Source organism: Phalangium opilio, unplaced genomic scaffold (assembly GCF_054372755.1).
Source record: "Phalangium opilio isolate 3A_F unplaced genomic scaffold, DU_Popi_V2 ptg000070l_1, whole genome shotgun sequence".
Classification (NCBI taxonomy): Eukaryota; Metazoa; Arthropoda; class Arachnida; order Opiliones; family Phalangiidae; genus Phalangium; species Phalangium opilio.
This window is the reverse complement of record NW_028324182.1, coordinates 15,223,354-15,246,018: the sequence shown is the minus strand read 5'-3', so window position 1 is coordinate 15,246,018 and position 22,665 is coordinate 15,223,354. Positions and strand designations below refer to the sequence as shown.

Below are 22,665 nucleotides of genomic sequence, written 5' to 3'. Positions count from 1 at the left end.
TTTAAAGGGAGGCTGGAATTCATGTGTTGGGGTATTTAAAAACGTGCCAAGATGGTCCGTAAAAATCAGGAGAGAAAGGTCAGGAAATTTGATTCTAGTTTGAATCTGAATATCTTATTTGTGGTAATGGGAGCTAAACTTACAGTTTCCAAAATCTATTTGCATGGTTATAACGGTTCATCTTACCTTTAAATCAAATTTGAGGGTTCATTTTGCGGGTAGAGCACGATTTAACTCGAGACCCTTATACAATTTGTCTTTTGTCATCATACGGGGTAAGCTTGGGGATGTCCTCACTCAAAATTTATTTGAATAACAAAATAAGTTCTTTGTTCGTCGTCCGCTACATAGGGTCTGTCTTCTTAATGAGTTTGATTGTTCATACCTCCCTGAGTTTCCCTGCATCCCTTGAGCCCTCATTCCCTGGCGTTCCGTTCCGCTCAAACGCCTCTCTTTGGCTCTCAGTAGACTCTGTTTTGACCACTTAAACACGTGAGAGGACCCCTATTTAATAGGTTGACAATGTGGGCTTCATTGGATGAGTTGTACTATACGTTTAAAATTTTATTATCTAAATATCACCGTGGAAGATTTTCTCCCACTTGCCGGACGTTTCAACTTAGATTAATATAATAACGACGGCTTTTCAGCCCCTTCCACCAACCCCTTCCAATTTAAATGTTAAAAGTACTGTTTGTTTCAGTTTTAATAGGATGTTATTTAAATTTTCTAAGGATCAGTTGAGTTTGCTCTTTATTCTTTCTCTCTCGATGGGAATTTTGTTCTCAAAGGGTATTATTTTATTATAGGAAATGAAAGATTCAAATATATACTTATGATATCACTTTATTAATTAACATATACTTTTGCGTGACCAAAAAAATTAATAATAAATATTTTTATTTGATTTTGAAATTATTTTTTAACACATTTTCTTCTCAATTTAGGTAAAAAAATGTTTTTACCGTCTCTACTTTTTTTTCTAAACTTTTTCTACAAAAATCGCGAATATATTATATTAATTTTTTTTAATTTCTTTTTTTTTAATATTTTAATCAGATTAAGGCCGCGGAATCTCCCACCACGTCCAGTTCGTCACCGTAACTGTCCGATTCGAGGCCTCTTTCGTCTTCTCCTCCCGAATAGAGAACGTTTCCGTAATGACCAGTGTCCGAAAATGACCTTTCTCGAGTTTTTTGCGAAACCGAGGATGACCTTCGTCGAACTATTTCTTCGTCTTCGGAAGAGTCTGTTGTTCGCGAGCGCGGAAGATGAAATTTGTGATGCCGGCCCGAGGGCGACCGTTTACCGCTAGTGGGGATTCGATCTAGGCAGGCGTTGGTGTCCGTTTTCAATCTCCTTTCCGTGGTTAAAGAGGAAGCGATTCTTTGTGGAAGGCCGTTTTGCGGTGGTGTATGTCCACTAACCACTAAGGAGCCTCCGCTACTAGCGCCTCCGGATACGGAAGTACCGGTACTTGCCGATTGAGGATCGTCACCGACTTTTCGCATTTGTTTCTTGTGTTTCATGCGACGATTTTGAAACCACGTTTTTACCTGTTGGTAAAGAAAAGAAAAGAAACGTTATTAGAGGTAAAGAACTATTTACATAATTTTAATTCTTAAGAATACTATAGCAAAGACGAAATTATTTGGGAAAAATGTATCTAAAGCTGGTGAAAAGCATTCGGTTGAATTTCAAATTAGGGGGAAATGATATGATGGCGTATAATAGGAAGTTTAGTAGGTCTCTTCTCCTCTTGAGCGATCTAATTAATTGCGATTGAAATCAGAATATTGAGTAGTTGGTTGCCTCGATCTTCATCAAAGATTGTATAGGTATATGATCTGACGAGAAAACCGTCCTCTTTTCTCATTGGTCCCCGCTTCACGAAGGGTATCGATAATTAGTTTGGTTAATACGCGAGCGAGCGGGCGACTCTCTAAAAATAAGAGCTTAAAGACGTCTTAGATCCGACGGTAATTAAAATTCTATGATCCTTACGTGCCGTGCCGTGCCGTGGTGCGGCTGGCGCGCGCCAAAAAGGGCGGGATAAGTTGGACCAACTAAATTGGACATTACGGGTCATTTTCTTCAACCGGAATAGGGGCCAATAAGCCCTTCGCTAATGATCTCCTGCCCTCTCTAACACCCCCACATGATTCCCGCCGTTTTACTCCTTTAGTTAATACCAAAAGCAAATTTAGTAAAGTAAATCATATCTCGAGACAGAGAATAGCCATGCGCTGTTTTTCCCCAAATACCTTATTTCTCTGGGGGTTTTGATGTTGTTTCCCGACATATTAGGTACCGTTGGAAAGGGGAGAAATAGGACTATAACATAGTCAAAGATTTTCCTTCCATCCCTTACGGTACCAGAGTTATACTAAGGGCTGTCCTTATTGGTTGACTTTCAGCAGTTATTTCTATTTTACTGAAATAGAAATGTTTGTGGGCACACGGACGATTAATTGGCTTACTTCGAGTAGTGGACTGTAAATATCATTTTGGTGACGGGGTCTGTTGTCCCTCCCCCGAACCCCCCATGAGAGATTCTCAATCTTCCTTTCGCCAAAGAGCTTTGAAAAGGGGATTTGAAAGAGCTTAACTATTGCCTTGGCGCGAGCACCAGATTAAGAGCTTTTTTTGACATAATCGCCCGATAACAGGGCACTCGGGACTTTAACTCTCTCTCCCTTTCTCCCTCGCTCTCTCTCAGTAACTTCGGCGACGAATGTCTTTTTTACGGGCGCCGTTCAGAAACGTCGCTTCTACGGCACGCTTTGGCCTTTTTTGTCGTCGTTCAGGTCGAAGTTACACCCGCTTCAAATAATGATCATGTTCTCTTTTCGCCGCCAACCTCCTATTTAAGATTATAAGCGAATTTTCCTCTTTTTTTTTATTTCTCTCCTCCCACTTTTATATTTCTTCTTTCATTTCGCCGCTTATAAATTTTATGCTAAACGGGATTATTTTTATAAGTATATTTAGCTTAAATAAAATATTCGATACTTTTACCCAATAAGTATCAAATATATATATTAATTATGGTTTATATTTAATTAAATATAACATGACTTTGCGACAACTAATATCTTCGCTGTATCAATCTTTAAAATATTTTAAAACCATAGATTATTGCTTTGAAAACAATTTTGAAATGGAGTCGGGTTATTTTCATCCTATAAGTTGGCTTTACCCCAAACACCAAAGTGCGGCAGTGTAAACATTTCTACAGGCGCGTATTGAAATAACATTAGGTACTTTACCCCTATATGGTTGCTTTCCCTCTGAAGAATTTATTTTTTAAAAAGTTTAAAATTTTTTATTTATCTTACTTGCGTCTCGGATAAACTGAGATTTGTGGCGAGTTCCAGTCTTTCCGGTGTACTGAGATATCTTTGGGATTCGAATCTTTTTTCCAATCCGTGTAATTGATGATCACTGAAGACGGTTCTAGCTTTGCGTCGACGACATGGTTTGGAACCCGATCCGACCATCCCTCCGGCTAAGGCGCCGTGAAAATCGGCAGCGGAAAACAAAGCCGAGAAAGGCAATCCCGTAGGTGCTAAAATATTGAGTTCAAAAACAAGAAATTCAAACTTTGACACGGAAGTGTAAATAAAAAGCTACAACACCGTGGAGATTTACGGGTGGACCCAAGAGACTTTTAGTGTTTAGTGTCTACATAGACGAAAAAATCTCCCCGGCTTCCTGTCCCATTAAATACAGGGGTATTGGAATAACAAACAAGAACTAATTAAACTTACAAGATAAAAGGAAAGGTTGTTCCTGCATCGGTTTTCCATAGAATGACGTTTGATGATGAGGTTGGTGATGATGATGATGGTGATGTCCTAAATACGTCACCACAGCGGCGGCCGGATAAGCGGTTGATCCGATGCCGTAAAGTTGATAGGACGAGGCCGGAGAAGGTGGTCCCGTACTCCGTTGATTGTGATGAATTTGCTGGTGTGAATGAGAGTTCGTTCTCGGATGCTGTGGAAGATGCTGCGGAGGAATCGTTCGACTTCCCGGAGACGTTTCGGGTAAAGTTCCTCCCGATCCCGGTCTCGGTGTCGGTGTTTGTAAATCTGTATATCCTTCTTCGCTACCGCCGGAAGAAATTGCGGATAAGGATTTGTTAGCCGCGGTTAAAATATCCTCTATCATAAAGGATGGTTTCTTGGAATTTCCATTTATTGTTGATGAATGCATTTTAGACGCTGTTGTTTCTGGCACGTTTCTACCACTACCATTGTACAATTCCATTTCTCAATTTAATTTATCGTTATTTCGGGTTATTATATATTAAGACTGTCCAACGTTCTTGGCGCAAGAATGGAAAATGAGTTGTGAGAACGACTCTAGTCTGACGCGGTGCTTTTTACCGTTTTTACCAAACGTACTTCATCTAGCTCTCGGATTTGAAGTACAGTTTATCCCAAAAGGAAAAAGGGGGTGTCAAAAAATTGATTCTCTTTTTCCCCTTTCTTGGTATTTACAAGTTATAACGTCAACCGTCAATTTTTCGCCATCGGCTATTAGAAATGTCAACGTCTCACGACGAATGTTTTCAATATATCTATTTATACGGTCTATTTAGATTTATCAGGTGGTTCAAAATGCGCACGTATTCTTGGCTATACCGGGCGCTACGTATGGTGTAAACTAACTGCCTCTCGCGTTAGATTATTTGCAAATACGTTAGAGTAAATGTTTCTATATTGTATCTCCGCTTAAAGAAATAAGAAACCTTTCGCGGAATTTCGATCGCAGCGCCGCGTTGGTTGTCCCTTCGGAACTATAAACTGTTTACGATTGCCGTTAAAGAAAAGGTGTAGACAAGGTTCTCTTCACAGAGGATGATACCGCCCCTACGTTGGCCATAAATATTTGATAATACCATGGGAATATTAATATTAACGTCTTCATTATATGTATACTATTTTCCTTATTCTTGAATTGACACCAACTAGGATGAGCTAGTCTTAGGTATAAATTTGTCCCCCGCGAATTATAGTCAGGTCCTATCTTAAACCTTGGTGGATTCTAAAGCCCTTGGATTCTCTCTAGGATGAAGTACTCTCGAGTGAATCTAGAGGAGCTAGTCCGGGAAGGCTTTAACCAATTGGGTTCCGTTCAACCGCCTTCTTATTGATTTCCGCTTCAACGTGTCGCCCAATCAGATTGCGCGGATGCTGAATGCTGTAAGGGTTGGAAGGGATAGTTTATCCCAAACATTCAACAGCATTTTTTTCCTCTCTCTCTCTCTCCAGGCCTCACTCCCTTTCTTCTTCATCTCATCATTCTCGTTTTGATTCTGTTACGTACTTACCCCTCTATATGTCCTTTCCCCTCTATATGTCCTTTCTTGAGCCAGTACAAGTCGTTTTCATCGGGTTTTCCCCATTCTAAAGTATCGTGGTCCATTTTCGTCGAAAAACGTACAACAACAGCTTGGTTATCAACAAAAACTATTTTAATGTTCTATTTGACCAAATTTTATAGGCGAAAGAATTATTAAGCGAGTATTTTGGTCGCTTCAAAAACAATTTGCTCTCCACAAAAATACCTGGAAATTTTCAACTTAATTCTTAATTATATTAGTCCGTTTTAAATTAACTTTGTGAAACTTATTCGTTCTAATAATTACACGCCAGGAACTGTTTTAAATGTTCTCTTTATTCTAAAAATAAAATATAATACAGTCTGAGCGTATTTGAAAATCAAGAGTTCATACGCTAATCGAATCTTTTCCTTTGAACGTAACGGTCGGGAATCGTTAGGCTAAAACATGTTACATGTTACCGAAAATTTATTAAAGTATGGAAGAGGCTGAAGGATGGAGAGAGAGTAAAGAGGAGAGGAGGGAAGGAAGGAGGCCGGAGTCTCAACAAGCCGTATAGCGTAATTCAATATTGTCATTGGAAGGCATTAGAAGCGGGCTTACCTTACGGCTGATAGTCCCTATTATCTAGTTTGGCCCGATCTAATTCGACCTAATGCTTCCTCTATTAGTCCCTAATTCGAGGAAGCGATGTCACGTGACACTCTTTCCCTCCCTCTACCCCCGTTTACTTTCCCAACGAATCGATAACTTAAAAGACTAGGCGTAATTATCGACCATTACGCTTCCGGGACCTGTCTTCTTGACACGGAGAAAATAATATACTAAAGGAATTGAACCCCTCCCGTTCCTTTGGGATGAATACTTCCTCGGAACGAAGAGACTCCCAGGCCCAATAAATATTTGCCAAAAGCGCGGGTCACGTGATACACCTCATTGCTCCGGAAATTCATGAACAGAATACGATACAATTCCTTTAGTATAGTTTCTATGTTGACTGGTGAAAGAGAGCTAGGAGTTAAACTCGCGGGACGGGACGTATCAGTCTTAATATGAACAATATTTTGAAATAAGGTACGGGAAATTTCTGTTCTTTCAAAGGGTGTGAGTTGATATATGATATTCCACTATGTTTGGTAGGAAGCAAGGTCAACTTAATTGTATACTGGAATATCTGGGGTAACGTCGCTAAGAGACGAACATTGTTTCCCAGGAATTTTCATATAGGCCTAATCGTATCATTTTTGTCATCTTTTCTCTCCCCGTCTATGGTTAGAGTATTTTTGTCCCCAAAATTACATCGTATTATAAGCGTCAAATTACAGAATGGAAGATGATATTATAGCTAAACTTCTAATATTAAATAGTTAGGTTAACTTTTAAGTTAATTATTTGGAAAAATAGCTAACATACCCGACCGGCGTTGCCTGGATGTGATGAGGTTCGCAAGCCTGGAAGAGTTATGTAGGATCGGAAATAACCAAAATCCCAAAATCTTATTCCAATTTTCTTTTATTTAATTGAAATTTTGGAACACGCGCTGATTGACGGATTATAAACTAAACCCATTGGACATTGCATTTCCTTAGTTGGTTGTCCATTTAAACATTTGTAGAAGTTTCTGGGATTACCGGGGACCGGGTAAAATCCGTATTTAGTTGGACATTTTAAAACAGAGTGAGTTAAGATATTTTCTTCCACGACGGATCTACGTGACCTGTACATGGTTCTCTTTTGATGAGTTAATCCATCTGAGGGTTTAAATTTATTTAAATAAATAAAATTAATTGGGAATGAAATTGTAATTAGTACACAAACCTTCGGCGGTGCAATTCGCGTAATCTCGGTATTCGCAACCCTTAGGATCGCAAGTCTCGCAAAAATGCAAATTAGCCGGACAATAATGAACGTACGGTTTGTTAGCGTTGCATTGTATGAACAGAGAACAATTACCAGGGTATTGGAATAGCCCTTGGTTTGGTGGACATTGAAAGACAGGCGGAGCCGTGGGTCTGTGCAAAAAAAAAATAGTGTAAATAGTTTCAATTCAATACTCACGGTATAATGTGTGGAATTAATTCTTACCTGACCGGACATTCAAAATTAGTTTCTAAATCGCAGTTTTCAATATCGGGATTGAACTTCAAATCTCCCAGACATTTTTCATGGCGCGGAACTCTGTCCTCGACGCAGATGCAAAAGTGTTCGCAACTCAATGTCATTTGTAAGCAACAGTTACATTTGCAATCGCATGCTTGACCAAAACCAATCATAGAGTCGCTTCCATTTTTAACCGGTACTTGGTCCGTCGCTGTTGGTACAATTACTCCTGGTTGACTAATCGATTTATTAACAGTCTCAATTGGTTCATTAGATCTTCCTTCGCTACTTGGAACGTAGATTAGTGTCGGTGTTACGCCGACATCATTCGATCCCCTTTCAGAAGCTATAAGTCGAGGAATAGAGGCGTGGGTTTTGTAGGAGGGCTAACTAACCCTATCTTTAAACAGTGCATGAGTTCTCAAGTTAAATTTAGAATGACCTTGAGAGATAATCCTAACCGTTGTTATATATTTTTGATTCGACAAAGCAATCGCCCAGTTTTCCTGTCCCCTATAGTGTTTATCATAAGTTCCATGCTTGGGTTCATTACCTGACACCACTAAAGACTAATTCCAATCCATGACTGTGGTACTACAGCTGGACATAGACATAGTACTTAGTGAGCGGATTGAGATATTATGGTTTTAAAATCTAGGCTCTAACCTTCAATTAATTGCGTTATTATCATTGAGACATAACCTAAATTTGAGCAAGCATTGTAAAGAATCCTGTCATTCCATTCTACAGCATTTAAGTGTTTAAATTAACGAAGTTTAGTTAACTTACCAGTAATGTCGTTAAATATTAAAACCACCAAAATAACCACTAAGAAACTGAAACTAATTGTCATTTTCCTTCAAGATGCGATACTTCAAATGAAGGATGTATTTGAAAGGGTATTATTAAACTTTGTGAAATGCGCGATAAGAGTAAGGCTATAAAGATTACTAGGCAAATTTTATTTCTTCCCCATTATCTTAAGTAGAGTACCTTTTCTTTTGAGTCGACGCGCCTTTACCAAAATTATCTCCAGGATTTTCGGCTCAATTGACGTATGTACCAAGATCTCATTCACGTGAATGAGATCATGATGTACCTATATAAAATGCACGTAGTTTGTTCATGACTCTTATGATAACAATCCGGCATTGCAAACTGTCCCGTACACCATCAGTAGTCAAGTAAACTGTGGCAAAATAGTACTATAAAAATTAAAGAAACACTTGCGTCATCGTGTATAGAGATTCAAAGGGTATTGATATTTATTGTTCCATTTATATATAAAAAAAATAATAATACAATATATATATATATATATCTTATAAATATTCGGTATAAAATACTGTTTTTGATTATCTTAGAACAAGAACCATTTACGAATACATTCCCAAGTTGTATTAATATTTATCGTAAGTTTACAAGATATGTTTTCTTATCAGAATTAGATTTACCGTGACCAGTGACGAGTAATTTATCTATTTGAAAAATGTAAAAGTCACGAACGCTTTTATCGAAAGTACAGCTTCCATTTCAAGGCCCCGTAACTCATAAACCGAAAAAGTATAAAAAATACCGACAGGGCCAAGAAATTTCTCCAGTTTTCAGTTCCAGCGATTTCGGTGAAACTGTTCTGAGGAAGAAATGGGACTACGTGGGGAGGAGGACACTCTGGTAGATTACAAATGGCCGATTCCCCCGTCGAGTAAACGGTCAACAACAGACCCTCGTAGCCGTACCGAGCGAAGGAAAAGTACGAAATCCAATGCAAGTAGTGAGGGATCTGAGGAATTGGTTTGAAGAAGCCGCAGAAGAGGTGTAAGGGTACCAGAATGGATACTGTCGCCAGCATGCTAGTCTACAATGAGATAATCACGGGTTGACGAATTAATTTAATTGAAAGGAAAGGTGGTTACTATACCTTCGTGTCATCGGACGCTAATGAGATGACCAGTGCCAGGGACTGAGATACCATCGATATAAGTACGCAAAGAGTTAAAAATTCTAAGAAACGTCCCGATTCCGAGGGTTGAAAGGTCATCCAGTAGACGATACTACCGCTCACGATGGGGATTATTAACTATAAATATTATGTTCTAGTTTTAAAAAGTACTTTGGTACTTTTTAACAATTATTCGGTCACTTACTTGAAACGGTAACTCTGCCACTGTCCTAGCTAGAAGATAAACACCAGTGCTGTAGGAGGAATTTCGCTGCTCTCTTAGAAAAACTGACATTTCTCTAGGAACTATAAGTTGTTGTTGTTAGTTTTAGAGCATCATCAATGTCATCGTTTCAATTACCAGAAAATAATGTTGGTAACATGGCAGTTAACGTGATAATGTAGGTTGTGAAGAAAATGAAGTTGTTGTTTAGTAAGAAATCCCTTTGGCTTTCTTGAGTTCGAACTCCGTAGTACAACAGGCCCAATAGGATACTGCTAACTATGACCGCGATCAATCTGTGTACCGTTGTCATCTATAAACAATATCGTTGCGCGTCAATGAAAAGACGAAAGTACTTAGATAATTTGTAAGTACTTACGGGATCTCTCCATTTACAACGACTGCATCGAACCAGTAGAATTAAAAACTGCGATAATCTACTGGCCGGGTACGTCCTGTTGACTTGGAGGAACGTCTGTAATAAAAGTGGTAACTTAGTTTACAGTCTCGATGAAGTGAATTCCAAGGGTAATTACTTGGTAAGAAACGCAAGAAAATCTGGTCTGGTCACCGTTCAGCGATACTCCATCTTCCTCTATTTCTGTCGCACCATCCCCGATGGTGAAGAATCGTTTGCTACCCGATGACGGTGTTCTACGATGATTTTTCGGGGGTGGCGAAAAGTCTTTGGGCTCCAGTTTGCTCTTCGGATCAGCGTTCATTAGACGATGGACTTTGTCATCTTTGGCAAGCGCCTCCAAAGCTGGTTAATTTTGAAGAAAAAACATTTTTACAAAGGCCACGATGCTTAAAAACAGATTTAGTATATACCATGATCGACGGGGTTGTGGTATTCCGGTACCGGTAATCCGCAGTCGGACAGAAATGAAACGAATTGGGACGGAGGGCCGTTGTAAATGCATTTCCCTTCGTTCAACATGTACAACTAATATTGAGTCATATTATGTTAAATGACTCAGTCGCTAAGGATCGCGTTAGATTTTTAACGTACTCTGTCAAACAGCTTCAATAATTGCGCGGATAAACTGGGAGCGCTAAGTACAATCGTATGTCCGCAATCGGCGAAACGTCGAAGAAATTGAAGAAACCATTCGGAAGAAGCTACACCCATGTCCCTGATTACCCAAAAATTACATCGTTTCTGTGATCTGAATAATAATTAATTACCTTAAGGGGTTATCGAAGACTAGTATGGCTGGTGGAGGCTTGGCCATAAGTTCACTTATCAAAGCCAACCGTTTTCTGGCATCTTTGGTCAAACGGGCAATTCGGGCGTGTCGACATTCGGACAACCCGGCTTCCTCCAGAGCGTCCGTGACTCTATTCATTTTATCTTGACGCGTAATACTGGTATGACTCTGCAGGTTGATGGCGCAGTTCAACGTCTCTTCCACTGTCACTTCCGTTAAGAGCATATCTTCCGCGTCAGCGTCGGCAACAAATAGACGCAATGACCTCAAGGTACTGCTTTTCTGTAGAGAGCCACTGACTATTATGCGTCCTTCCATACCAAGAGCGCTATAAATAATTTCCGGAAATTGACCAAATGCTGTTTTGGTAATGCTGAATTAAAGTTTTACCCATTGCCCGTCAGACAATTTAGAAGGGCAGTTTTCCCACAACCTGGTGGGCCAACAACGGCTGTTATTTTACATGGTCGGGCATTACCAGATAACTTCTTCAAAATTGTTTTCTTGACTTCAAATTAAATTATAAGCGTAAATAAGACCGTTTCTCGTGTCCACTCACGCGAGTCGTGTCACTTACGAAATTTCTTTACGTCCAATCTGATGTCCAAACACAAATCATCCCAACTTAGATCAGCCTTATTGTCAATGGCGTGATCAGGGAGACTCGTAATTCCTCCAATAACTGCCGTATTTCCGCTTGAAGTTCGACTTAATTTGGCGGAATTTTCCAATGATTTATTAGAGCTGCTTTTAGGAAGAGTATCCTCGGCTCCATTTGGGACCTCTAATGTATCTATAGCCTTGCCACCTTTAGCTGCCGTTTGTATGGTAACTTTGGGGTAAGCAATCAGTTCCTGACTTTCTATCTAATAAATAGGGAAAATACGAAATAACAATAGTAAGGAAAATGGTAATTATTAACTACAAATTTATTTACTGAATTCAAGTACACTTTTTTTCGGACTGCACAATTTTTATTTATTTTAGTTCCTTTTTAAGGATACTTCAGTATAGAAACAAGGACTTTGTAATTATAAAAGGACGAGAAATGAAGTAATTCTCGCGACCCGAGCATGCAGTGATCCTAAGGTGAATATATCTCCTCATTTACCCCCTTTCTCGTGAATACCGCCCGATTTTCTCATCCCCTTTTGGGTTTAAAAGATCCATGGTCTAAGTGTCTCAAATTGAATTTTCGACTTTTAAAATGTACCGCCATAATGGTTTAAGTTGTGAGTCAGCCAACGCAGGCACTGAGGCCCCTCGTATAACCCATTATAGTTCAAACGAATCAGAACCCTCCGATATAGTAGCCACTTAAGCGTACTTATAAAATCGGGAGTAACCCGCGATTTTTAAGGGCGTTGGTGTTTTTTATAACTTAATAAACCAAAAATACTATTTCTAGCTACAGTATCAAAGCTTTTCTAACAAGATTTACGTAGATTATAAGGTTCACTAACCTCGTCTTCGGACATTGTAGCTGAAGAATCGGCTAGAAGAACTTTCTTGGAATAGTTGACTTTACATGAGAAGCGGTTTGGCGACTTTTTCTTACAATTTAAGGATCGCTAATCTATTCGTTAATTAGCGTAGAAGTAATTTATGTCGCAACTGGGGCAAACTCCATAAGTTGAAAGCGAACGGCTGGCCTGTTTTTTCACCAATCTAGCGCCCCGCGCTTAAACGTAAACCCGTACAACGATTATATACCCAATACTGCTTTAATGCCAAACCGAACTATGAAGCGAGCGACTTCAAAACTACCAGTCCACGGCTCCACTCGCTACCAAAAGTTCATCCCAAAGAGTAGAAGTCTGTAATTCGTGACGTATCTTTCCGTTTTGGCGAATGACTAACTTTCTTTTCGGCGTGTACTTTTCCTCATATCCGGTTGGTTTGGTTGTTGTGGGTTGCGGTTGAAGAAAACCCTCTTTTGCGCCTCATTCTTGCAATACCGCTCTCAGCTATAGGTCTCTCGGAGTTATAATGTCATAAGTTAAGGATTGCGCGTTCGACCGTGTAGGACTTAGGACAAACTTGCTCTAAGATACTATTTACCCCAGACTGTTGCGTGATCACATCTGCTGGAAACACGACTTTCCAATCGTCTAATGTGTTTTAGGGAGGACTCTTGTTTGATATAATAACAGATGACAGTATTTTTAAGTAGAGGTATAGGCATAGTGATATTTTGTAGCGAATATGTAAGGGAAATAAAATAAAACTATTTTCCTTGTAGAAAAACAGAAATTACTGTTGTTATAAGTTGTTTAATTAGTATGATTTTTATTGTCAATGATTCATTGTAATAAGGATAAGTTTATGTTAATTAAAGTCATGTTAACTGTGCCTTTAGTTCCAAAAAAAAAAATCCGCCAATACTGGCAGTGTCGGAAAGGTTTATTTCTTTTCTCTACGAGAGCAGGTAGATATTATAGGATCATGGAGTTTATATCTTAAGAGGAACGGTAAGCGTGCCAGTTTTTAGCCCCCCCCCCGGTCAAAGTGTAATTCAAGATCATTTTAGAGATTTAAAATACAGACTTAAAGACTTTAAAGTAGGGTATCTTATTTTCCATAGAGTAATATTTTTGTAGTGATAACAAAATTTCTTAAACAAAGTATTAACGTCTACTAGGACTCTTATAATATTACTCCATAGTGCTAGAAGCCATTGATTTCGTTATCTCACTGGTTGCCCACCACCAGCACACCACTCAGCAGTCAGCAGCAGCTGTTGTTGTTGGAAGGATTCACGTACTTGACTCTTTGAAATATTTACAATTACTTGTAATTTACAATGAATAGCATTGTAGAATATTTCGCCGAACATGAAGGATATAAATGTGGTTATTGCAAATCACCCAATTCAAATTATTCGCATGGTAAATATAAATTTTGTTAAGCCTTGGCTCTTGTGGGTGTTGCACAACTTGTACAGACCTGTCTGTGTCCGTTGCTTTATCCAATGTCCTTGTCCCATTATTAAACGAAAAATACTTAAAATTAGGAATGTGGGCTCATCATCTTACTGTTAATGATTACCAAGATTTAATTGATCGTGGTTGGAGAAGGTTTGCGACTTTTATTAGTGTTTTATAGCAGAAGGAAATTAATATATCATGTTGGTGTGTATAGAAGTGGTAAATATTGTTATAAGCCAACTATGGACGTCATGTGCTGTCCAATGTATACGATTAAGTAGGTTTTAAATACTTGTCGTTCCCGAATATTTTAAAATTAACCTATTTGTCCAATTTTGAATTGAAGATGTTCTGTGAAGGACTTTAAACTTTCAAAATCACAAAAGAAAGTTCTTAAACGTATGAACAAATTTCTCATAAATGGAAAAAACAAAGAAATGGTTGATTCCTCATCACAATGTTCAAAAGATGATTACCAACTTGGAGATAATATCCCTAACGAATTTCCAGATATTTCTGTTATACAGAAAGCGAATAGTAAAATTGAAAAAGGGGATGAAATTAAATTCAACAGTAGTTTGGAGGATGAATTTGGTGATAAGAATTTATCGAGCGGGGTTAAACCTCCTACAAAAACCACTACTGATAGTCAAATAAATAAGGAAACTCTGTTAGAAGAGGTTCCAAAAAAGAAGGATAAAGTTTCAGATCCAAAAGGCATCGATCCATCTAAACCATTGTGCCGTAAAGCGAAAGATATACGCAGGGAAAAGAAGCGTCTAAAACTAGAGAAAAAAGCTCAAGGGGCCGAAATTATGGTTGGGTTTTCAGATCAGATTTATTTGTGTATTGAAAGAGTTTATTTGAAAAAAAAAAAATTGATTGCAATTACAGCAGGTTTCTAAACCAGCTAAATGTGAATCTAAAGTCAAAACATTAGAGGAATTTTTAAGCGAGTCCCAAGTTCCAAATGCGATTCATAATCTAGAGGTTTGAATCCTAAAGTTTTCTCGTAAAAATAAAAATAAGAGCAGTTTCATCGCAATCCTACATTATTAAGCTAATTAGCCTTATTCCTGATCAGCGCCATCTACCCATAGCGGTGACTTTGAGAACTACTGTAAGCGGCAAGCCAATCAGATGTCGCTAAAATCTGGTGACGTCACTAACTGGCACTCTCGGGTCTTACCAAAAATGACGTCACCAGATTTTAGCGGCATCTGATTGGCTTGCCGCTTACAGTAGTTCTCAAAGTCGCCGCTATGGGTAGGTGGCGCTGATCAGGAATAAGGCTAATTGGAAAGAAATTCTATCCAACAGATAAAATTAGTTCGTTCAGAACCAATTTCAGTTGAATTTGAGGCCACGTTTCCCCAAACATTAGAAATTTATCAGAAATATCAAAATGTGATACACGATGACCCTCTGGAAAAATGTACTAAAAAACAATTCAATGGTTTTTTGGTTTCTAGTCCCCTTCAGGTGACCATGCACTATTAAAAGAACATATGAACGGAGATAAGAAATACTTTCCAATTAGAGCCCCTTAAAACTTCGTAAAAAGAAAAAAAAAAGCTCGGTTGAAAGTATTTCTTTACTCTTAGGTAAAACTGGTTCGTTCCCAACCTCAATCTCGAGAGTTTGCCCAAAGCTTAACTCAGGAGCTTTCACTTTATCAAGTTTATCAAATGATAATACATCAGGAAGATGCTAGTGAATGTGACGAATCGGGTTTTTTAAGGTTTCTAGTTGATTCTCCGTTAGAGGTGGGTGGGATCAGTTTTACATCACCCCCTAATAGATACCTGACTTAAATTCCCTCTCTTCGATTGATTTGATTGATTTATAGGAAGAATCTAGTTTGAAATTATCGCATGGTTACGGTTCATTCCATCAACAATATTGGTTGGATGGACAATTAATCGCGGTCGGAGTTATAGACATTTTACCGAAATGCGTTTCATCCGTTTACCTCTTTTACGATCCAGATTATAGCTTTTTATCTTTAGGAACGTACGCTGCCTTGAGGTACAATTACAATCTTAGTATTAAAGTATTTCCCAAACTTCAAAAGTTGAAATTAGCCTTATTCCTGATCAGCGCCACCTACCCATAGCGGCGACTTTGAGAACTATTGTAAGTGGCAAGCCAATCAGATGTCGCTAAAATCTGGTGACGTCACTAACTGGCACTCTCGGGTCTTACCAAAAATGACGTCACCAGATTTTAGCGACATCTGATTGGCTTGCCGCTTACAGTAGTTCTCAAAGTCACCGCTATGGGTAGATGGCGCTGATCAGGAATAAGGCTAATTGAAATTGAAATTTTTAGAGAAATTGCTTTCACAAGACAATTGGCGAAACTTTCGCCGGAATTGAAGTCTTATTACATGGGATTTTATATTCACTCTTGTCCAAAAATGAGATATAAGGTTGAATATTATCAAAGATATATCGGTGTTTTATGCAACGAATTGAATACAAACAAACAAACTTAATTTTAGGCCCAATATTCTCCCTCATTCTTGCTTTGTCCCGAGACTTACACTTGGCATCCTTACGAAGAAGCAAAGTTAAATTTGGAAATTGAAAAATATTCCCGATTAGAAAGAGACTCCGATAAAGGTTTTACTTTCTTCTATCTTTATCAGGGGGCTCAATTTGGCCCTCTTTACTTAAGAAATTCCTAATTTTCTCAGGAGATGAAGATGGTGAGATTGTACTTAACGAAATCCTGATCTTATATCGCCGTAAAATTCGCTCGTTTCCCGAATATCGTGCTGTGACAAGTGGAGATGATATAGAGGATATAAATCAGTACGCAACCTTAGTAGGACGCAAATGTTACTCTAGGATGTTGCTTTATAGAAATTAAATTGACGATTTGCGCAACGAAAATAATTTACGAAACTTATTGATAAGATGTAAAATATATTTATTTGCAATAAATGAAAACGTATGATGAAAACAAAGTGCATAAATCGATGTTAATTTTATTGGGGTTTGAATTGGACATCTTTTAGGCCTAAAAATGAACATTTTAGTTGTTGATTACTGGCCCACTTTTGATCCAAATACGAGTCTTCATCGTCATCCTCTAATTTCTGAAAAATAGTAATGATTGTACAGCAGTCAACTATCATCAGGTTCCTGTTGTACTTTCAGTTCTTCTTGTCGTTTATAATAAAGTAACATAAGTTTCTTTTTCTCCTCCTCACTAACTGCCGATTCCCTGGGCGGTGGACCATTCCCTTTCTGTAATTCATAAGCGCGTCAACTTTACAAAGGACTATTATAAAAATTACTAATTACTTTTTGTATTTTTGCAATTATCTTAGTTTTCTCATTTTTTCCAATGTAATCGCTAAGTTTTTTTTCCGCGTCTAATTCTTTGCTGGCCCACCATAGCTGGACGTTTTTAGGGTTTAGACTTTCAAAATTATTCGTAGTCTCTTCATTATTTTGAAATATTTCGTAAATCGGATCGTGAGAGGGTAAACCATTTGTGTAAACCACAGATACTACTTGTTTAAAATTTTCTAAAACATCTTCAAGGTATTCTTTAGTCAAACAAACATTGTTTTCAATTTGTTTCTATAATAATAAGTGTTCAATTGGTATCTCTATGCATTTTAATGCTTTTAAGTTCCAGCCTACATTAGATATTTTTATTTTAGCATCTTCAACACATTTTAGAAGAATGTCTTTCATATCTCCCTTAGGAGCTGAATAAAATTAATTTATGTTTAAGCCAAATATGTTTTAAAGTCTTATTAATAGGATTACCCTTTCCACATCGTTTTTGTATAGGATCTTTTATCATTGCGTAACCACCCTCTGGTTCATGCTTATCGCTAGATTCTTCCCCTGTAATTTTTTCTTCATCTAAACCCCTCAAATCTAGAGGTAAGGTCACCCCGTGATTTGCCAAATCATCTACTTCTAATTACAAAATCATTCAATAACAAATATTTATTTTTAAAAATGCACCGAAATAAAACTCATCACGTACCTTGACATAAATAATGAATTTTAGCCCTAAGATTATATATTTCCGTTAATTTCTCGATTAGTTCACTTATAACTTGATAAGTTACAGTTTCGTATAAAAATAGGCTTTCTTCCCCCTGTTTTAAATGTATTTTGACCATTTTTCTTAAACTGAAACTAAAAGTAGGCCCAAATTCAAATGTTAAGCCTTGGATCGTCAAAATAACGGAAATAAACAGTAACACAAAGTACTGAAAATATGGAAAATTTCAGATAAATGTATTTGCTTATTTCCGTTTCTGGTTAAACGCGATCGACCTGCCTAATGCCAAAATATCCCACTGATAACATCATCATTCATAGCAGACGATGCGATTTACAGAGTCGAGAGTCAGAGTGATTGAAGCGTTTCTATCGATACCGTTGTGTCGTTTTGTTGGTTTTTTAACGTTTAATTATTATAATTGAACTTACTGTTGCGTATTTCTCGCGAGTTATAAAAAAATACTATTTGTGATATGATATCAGCATAAACTCGTTAAAATAATAAAAAATATTGGCAAATCTAATTGAAGTTAAGACGTATGCGGCTGCCAAGGCTTACTTCTAGATTGTACTAGTAAAGTTGCCCTACGTTGGAACGGTTGGATTTACAATACGTTATACATGGACGGTGGACCAGACAAAAATGAAAAGTACCGTGTGTGAATTTATGACTTACTGATTTGTGATCATCATGCGAAGTTTATAATTCGCTGTAATTGAAGGGATATTTATATTATTTTGGTAAGTTTAATAACATTTTTTTAAATCAAAACATGTCGCGCGATTTTTTGTGTAGTAAGTGAAATATATAGTAGGTTCTAGAAATATCTCAGGCATACCGCTGATTTGAACTGTTAGTCGTTCGTTTAATGTTCGTAAAGTCGGCATACTAGTCGGTTATTCCCATTGAGTTAAGGCATTTCGTTTAAATCTTATAAATAATGGATAACAAGTCAAAAATGGATGATAAAGAAATGGATGTACCAAGTTCTTCCGAACCTCTCGATTCTTCTTCCACTATTTCTGGTGAAGAGACAACCCCATCCAGTGACACTAACACCCCGAATAAACACAGAAAAGCCATTATTGAAAAACACGATAGTGGTATTAGTCTCGATACTAAGCTATGCACCAACCCATCATTGTCGTTGGATGAAGGATGTTCTCAAGCTGCCAAAGAAGCTTCAAATACTATCACAAAAGATCCGATTGCAATTCAAAACTCGTTTGGTCAAACTGCCAGTGAGCAATCCAGCCCCGATTCTGGATTGCAAGGAGAGATGTCAGAAGCCATTGGTAGTTTTCTCTCAGTTTACGAAGAAGGAGCTGCTGAACTTTCTGAATTGGCTTTACCTCATTCTTTGGATCGTGATTCCCGAGATTCTGTATCAGAATCTGACGAGCCTCAAAACGCGAACGAATCCAGACAGTCGCTAGATGAAGCCAACTCTGATGACAACGACAATGTTGTTCGATTACGAAGAAAAATTAGAAGTCGCGTCAAGAAAAATTCAAATTCCGATCGGTCAGAGGCGGACGAAACTACCATGGAAATTCCGGCAGTCGACTCTGATAGCGAGTTTGATCCTACTCCCAAATCAAAGCGTCCCACCCATAAGTGGTTCATTTGTAACGAAGTGATAAATAGACAATACGGACACTCTCAAATTTTGTCTAATGATCTCTATCGGCTGCGATGTTGCGGCAGTTTACACATGGTTGAAAGATTGGAATTGATGTATAAAATGGAAAAACACGAAGGATGCGTTAACGCTTTGCATTTTAACAAAAGTGGAACCAGACTAGCTTCGACTTCAGGTAGGATCCTATTCCTACCTTCTAGGTCCACTTGCAAATGAGAGTCGCGACCAATATTTTGGGATCAATCAATTTCAGATGATCTCCGAGTTATAGTTTGGGATTGGTCTATTTCCGAACCAGTTTTAATCTACGATAGTGGTCATAGAAGCAACGTCTTTCAGGTTTAAAGCCCGACTCCCCCCACTGTCTATAGCTATAAACCTTTTTCTCTAAACCTTAACTTCTTTCAAACATTAGGTGAAATTTTTACCTATGAGTGGTGATTGCCACATTGTAACTTGCGCCAGAGATGGCCAAGTTAGATTGGCCGAGCTATCTGTTACTGGAGTTTGTAAACGAACTCGAAAATTGGCTCAACATCATGGAGCCACGCACAAAGTACTTTGAAAACCCATCCTATATCCTTTACCCCTTTCTGATCTATCTTTCTAAATTTCTTTTCTTAGTTAAGTCTCGATCCGGATTCTCCTCACACTTTCTTAAGTTGCGGAGAAGATGGAGTTGTCTTTGAGATTGATGTTAGGGTTAACAAACCGGAGAAGTTAGTAACCCCATTTTTGTCCGGTTAATTAGCCTTATTCCTGATCAGCGCCACCTACCCATAGCGGCGACTTTGAGAACTACTGTAAGCGGCAAGCCAATCAGATGTCGCTAAAATCTGGTGACGTCACTAACTGGCACTCTCGGGTCTTACCAAAAATGACGTCACCAGATTTTAGTGACATCTGATTGGCTTGCCGCTTACAGTAGTTCTCAAAGTCACCGCTATGGGTAGATGGCGCTGATCAGGAATAAGGCTAATTACTTTACTAACGAAAAATCCCAATCTTTTTTTTAAATGAAAGATTACTGTATTGTAAAGAAAACGATAGCAGATTAGCTCTTTATAGTATTCAGACAAATCCAGCCAAATCGTACGAATTCGCTATCGGTGGCAGGGATAGATACGTCAGGGTTTATGATAAGAGGAATATACAAGACAGCAATTCGTGCCGCAAATATTGCCCCGAACATATGGTTTCTTCGGATTCCAAAGCAAACGTAACTTGCCTCGTATATAATCACAATGGCAAAGGTATAACCCCTTTTCCTCGCGAGACTCCGATGTATTACTTACATCTTTTGAATTTTAAGAAATACTAACCACTTATAACGATGACGATATATATACTTTTGATTCGGAACATTCCGAAGGGGCATCGTATACCCACCGATATCGAGGTCACAGAAATAACCAAACTGGTTAGTAGTACACTGTTTCTTATGTCGAGTATCACCACTCTTTAACCTTACCGACCCCGTTAACATTATTACGATACAGTGAAAGGAGTTAACTATTTCGGGCCAAAGAGCGAATTTATAGTTAGTGGAAGTGATTGCGGAAATATCTACTTTTGGGAACATGATTCCGAACATATTGTTCAGTTTATGAGCGGGGATGAAGGCGGAGTGGTACGTGATGTGTATTTGCCCCATGTAGATAGATATAGGTTGAGGTACATTTCCTTTGCGAACAGGTGAACTGTTTGGAACCACATCCTAGTTGTCCTATCTTGGCTACCAGTGGTTTGGATGACGATATTAAAATATGGGTTCCGTCTTGCGAACACCCTCCCACGCTCAAGGGTTTAAAAGGGGTTAGTTATACTGTAAATTATGGTACTTGTTGTGACGTCGTACGCGGATGGTAAAGTTTGCGATTGTTCGCGTGTCTTCCTTCTTTTAGACGATTTGTATGAATATGAAGGACAGGGAGGACGATCGCAATAGTGATACGCACGATGCCATTGATGGCCAAATGCTTTGGTTCCTGATGCAGCAATGGAGACGTAGCTCAAGGCGTCGAGTAGGGATACATCTTTTGTTTTTAATTATAGGCCTAGCTATTCTCTATTTTATAATAAGTCAGGAAGTTGGTTAGAATAGGCCAAATTGTGGCAACACTGCGGGGATATTTGGTTGAATATTTTCGTTTCAGGGAAGACACGAGATTGAAGAATCGAGCAGCGAATCGAGTAACGATGACGACGAAGAAGAAGGACATCGCAATAATATTCAGTGTTATCAGTCCTAAGGTAAAAATCGTGAAATCCTCGAAATGGTAATTTATTTGTTTATGATAATTAGATAAACTAACGTATAAAAGTTACCAATGTATATTTTGACTTACTCGAAAAATTTCGTAGAATGTTTATTAAATATGACAAAAATCACAAAAACGATGAAACTAATTGCCCAAACATATATATACATATATATTTACCCATCCTAATTATAAACCTACGTAATTTTAAATAAATCATCAGCCGAACTCTTTAATTGAAAAAAAAAAATGAAATTCTAAAGATTTTAAAATTAAAGATTCAAAATAAAATTAAGGGTTTATCTGTTATTAAATGATAATATTTAAATATATTTATTTTTCATCATATCGGAGTTAAATTTAATATAATATGAATTGTGTCAGATCAGTAACGGTAAGTTGTTTTTTTTCCCCCCATTTTTTTTTCTGAAACTATATTTTTCGGTTTGTTAATAGAAAGGATAATTTCGTGTATTTATGATTAAAAAGACAAACCTTTTAATTGATGGAAACTTTTAATTGTTGTTGCCTATTAATAGCATCAGACAATAGAATACTTGGAAACGTCCCAAGGTTTCAGATATCGCATTCGGGAAAGGTTTGTTAAGGGTTTAAGTGATCTGGGATTAGAATTGATATCCTGATTTTGAGTTCAGGATATCAGGGAAAATGGTTAGTAGTAGTGATTATCCCCTCGGATAACCAACCACTCCGCGTAATCACGAAGTAGTGATTATCCCCTCGGATAACTCAGATTCCCCGAGGGGCTGATCACTGTGTAATTAGTGTACACGCAGCTCGAAATTATTTTTTAAGAACAAAGTAGTGATCATCCCCTCGGATAACTCAGATTCCCCGAGGGGCTGATCACTGTGTAATTAGTGTACACGCAGCTCGAAATGATTTTTTAAGAACAAAGTAGTGATCATCCCCTCGGATAACTCAGATTCCCCGAGGGGCTGATCACTGTGTAA

General features: G+C 38.1%; 5 protein-coding genes across 8 annotated transcripts; 2 read left to right on the top strand and 3 right to left on the bottom strand.

The window, feature by feature from the left end:
- Window positions 1–6,174: 6,174 nt before the first annotated feature.
- Window positions 6,175–8,409, bottom strand: LOC149661965 (uncharacterized). Its single transcript, XM_089843833.1, has 6 exons — window positions 8,240–8,409; window positions 7,436–7,796; window positions 7,169–7,362; window positions 6,900–7,101; window positions 6,764–6,845; window positions 6,175–6,477 (listed from the first exon to the last, which is right to left on the bottom strand). The coding sequence occupies exons 1-6, from the start codon at window positions 8,301–8,303 to the stop codon at window positions 6,175–6,177; spliced, it is 1,206 nt and encodes a 401-aa protein (XP_089699959.1). The 5' UTR covers window positions 8,304–8,409.
- A 282-nt stretch (window positions 8,410–8,691) lies between these two features.
- LOC149661964 (ATP-binding cassette subfamily G member 4-like) lies at window positions 8,692–12,922 on the bottom strand. The gene is made up of 12 exons (XM_089843512.1): window positions 12,290–12,922; window positions 11,404–11,692; window positions 11,217–11,334; window positions 10,804–11,154; window positions 10,628–10,751; window positions 10,447–10,561; window positions 10,152–10,378; window positions 9,995–10,090; window positions 9,754–9,928; window positions 9,598–9,698; window positions 9,372–9,530; window positions 8,692–9,308 (listed from the first exon to the last, which is right to left on the bottom strand). The coding sequence occupies exons 1-12, from the start codon at window positions 12,302–12,304 to the stop codon at window positions 8,961–8,963; spliced, it is 2,118 nt and encodes a 705-aa protein (XP_089699638.1). The 5' UTR covers window positions 12,305–12,922; the 3' UTR covers window positions 8,692–8,960.
- A 588-nt stretch (window positions 12,923–13,510) lies between these two features.
- On the top strand, window positions 13,511–16,724 carry Ate1 (arginyltransferase 1). 2 transcript variants are annotated; one of them, XM_089843520.1, is made up of 10 exons: window positions 13,511–13,714; window positions 13,840–13,903; window positions 13,968–14,030; window positions 14,100–14,571; window positions 14,648–14,743; window positions 15,358–15,519; window positions 15,603–15,781; window positions 16,085–16,184; window positions 16,257–16,377; window positions 16,452–16,724. In XM_089843520.1, exons 1-10 carry the CDS (start codon window positions 13,630–13,632, stop codon window positions 16,625–16,627), a joined length of 1,518 nt encoding a protein of 505 aa, XP_089699646.1. In that variant the 5' UTR covers window positions 13,511–13,629; the 3' UTR covers window positions 16,628–16,724. The 2 variants fall into 2 exon arrangements, with proteins under 2 accessions (XP_089699646.1, XP_089699645.1); XM_089843519.1 differs by lacking the exon at window positions 15,358–15,519 and adding an exon at window positions 15,074–15,235 and having other exon boundaries at window positions 13,513–13,714.
- LOC149661962 (cilia- and flagella-associated protein 298-A) lies at window positions 16,664–18,052 on the bottom strand. Of its 2 annotated transcripts, none has more exons than XM_089843529.1 (6): window positions 17,765–18,052; window positions 17,539–17,694; window positions 17,410–17,477; window positions 17,065–17,346; window positions 16,912–17,007; window positions 16,664–16,856 (listed from the first exon to the last, which is right to left on the bottom strand). In XM_089843529.1, the coding sequence occupies exons 1-6, from the start codon at window positions 17,901–17,903 to the stop codon at window positions 16,746–16,748; spliced, it is 852 nt and encodes a 283-aa protein (XP_089699655.1). In that variant the 5' UTR covers window positions 17,904–18,052; the 3' UTR covers window positions 16,664–16,745. The 2 variants fall into 2 exon arrangements, with proteins under 2 accessions (XP_089699655.1, XP_089699656.1); XM_089843530.1 differs by having other exon boundaries at window positions 17,539–17,691.
- Window positions 18,053–18,129: 77 nt separating this feature from the next.
- LOC149661961 (DDB1- and CUL4-associated factor 8-like) lies at window positions 18,130–21,827 on the top strand. Of its 2 annotated transcripts, XM_089843514.1 has the most exons (11): window positions 18,130–18,528; window positions 18,741–19,605; window positions 19,684–19,769; window positions 19,846–19,986; window positions 20,055–20,149; window positions 20,454–20,683; window positions 20,743–20,850; window positions 20,930–21,060; window positions 21,126–21,245; window positions 21,335–21,454; window positions 21,587–21,827. In XM_089843514.1, exons 2-11 carry the CDS (start codon window positions 18,747–18,749, stop codon window positions 21,680–21,682), a joined length of 1,986 nt encoding a protein of 661 aa, XP_089699640.1. In that variant the 5' UTR covers window positions 18,130–18,528; window positions 18,741–18,746; the 3' UTR covers window positions 21,683–21,827. The 2 variants fall into 2 exon arrangements, with proteins under 2 accessions (XP_089699640.1, XP_089699639.1); XM_089843513.1 differs by having other exon boundaries at window positions 18,130–19,605.
- The last annotated feature ends 838 nt before the right edge of the window (window positions 21,828–22,665 follow it).

What these genes read in the sequence shown, in the direction of transcription:
- LOC149661964 (XM_089843512.1), bottom strand. An exon ending in CCACAACCCCGTCGATCATG is followed by an intron (nt 10,379 to 10,446) that starts GTATATACTAAA and finishes AAAATTAACCAG; the next exon opens with CTTTGGAGGCGCTTGCCAAA. An exon ending in TAGCGTCCGATGACACGAAG is followed by an intron (nt 9,309 to 9,371) that starts GTATAGTAACCA and finishes ATCTCATTGTAG; the next exon opens with ACTAGCATGCTGGCGACAGT.
- Ate1 (XM_089843520.1), top strand. Translation starts at nt 13,630, where the DNA reads ATGAATAGCATTGTAGAATATTTCGCCGAACATGAAGGATATAAATGT. An exon ending in ATTGATCGTGGTTGGAGAAG is followed by an intron (nt 13,904 to 13,967) that starts GTTTGCGACTTT and finishes TGGTGTGTATAG; the next exon opens with AAGTGGTAAATATTGTTATA. An exon ending in CTCAAGGGGCCGAAATTATG is followed by an intron (nt 14,572 to 14,647) that starts GTTGGGTTTTCA and finishes TTGCAATTACAG; the next exon opens with CAGGTTTCTAAACCAGCTAA.
- LOC149661961 (XM_089843513.1), top strand. Translation starts at nt 18,729, where the DNA reads ATGGATAACAAGTCAAAAATGGATGATAAAGAAATGGATGTACCAAGT. An exon ending in CAGACTAGCTTCGACTTCAG is followed by an intron (nt 19,606 to 19,683) that starts GTAGGATCCTAT and finishes AATCAATTTCAG; the next exon opens with ATGATCTCCGAGTTATAGTT. An exon ending in TCACAGAAATAACCAAACTG is followed by an intron (nt 20,851 to 20,929) that starts GTTAGTAGTACA and finishes ATTACGATACAG; the next exon opens with TGAAAGGAGTTAACTATTTC.
- LOC149661962 (XM_089843529.1), bottom strand. Translation starts at nt 17,903, where the DNA reads ATGGTCAAAATACATTTAAAACAGGGGGAAGAAAGCCTATTTTTATAC. An exon ending in AATTCATTATTTATGTCAAG is followed by an intron (nt 17,695 to 17,764) that starts GTACGTGATGAG and finishes TTTTGTAATTAG; the next exon opens with AAGTAGATGATTTGGCAAAT. An exon ending in TAATTGCAAAAATACAAAAA is followed by an intron (nt 17,008 to 17,064) that starts GTAATTAGTAAT and finishes TATGAATTACAG; the next exon opens with AAAGGGAATGGTCCACCGCC.
- LOC149661965 (XM_089843833.1), bottom strand. Translation starts at nt 8,303, where the DNA reads ATGACAATTAGTTTCAGTTTCTTAGTGGTTATTTTGGTGGTTTTAATA. An exon ending in AATATTTAACGACATTACTG is followed by an intron (nt 7,797 to 8,239) that starts GTAAGTTAACTA and finishes CTCGACTTATAG; the next exon opens with CTTCTGAAAGGGGATCGAAT. An exon ending in CGCGAATTGCACCGCCGAAG is followed by an intron (nt 7,102 to 7,168) that starts GTTTGTGTACTA and finishes TTAAACCCTCAG; the next exon opens with ATGGATTAACTCATCAAAAG.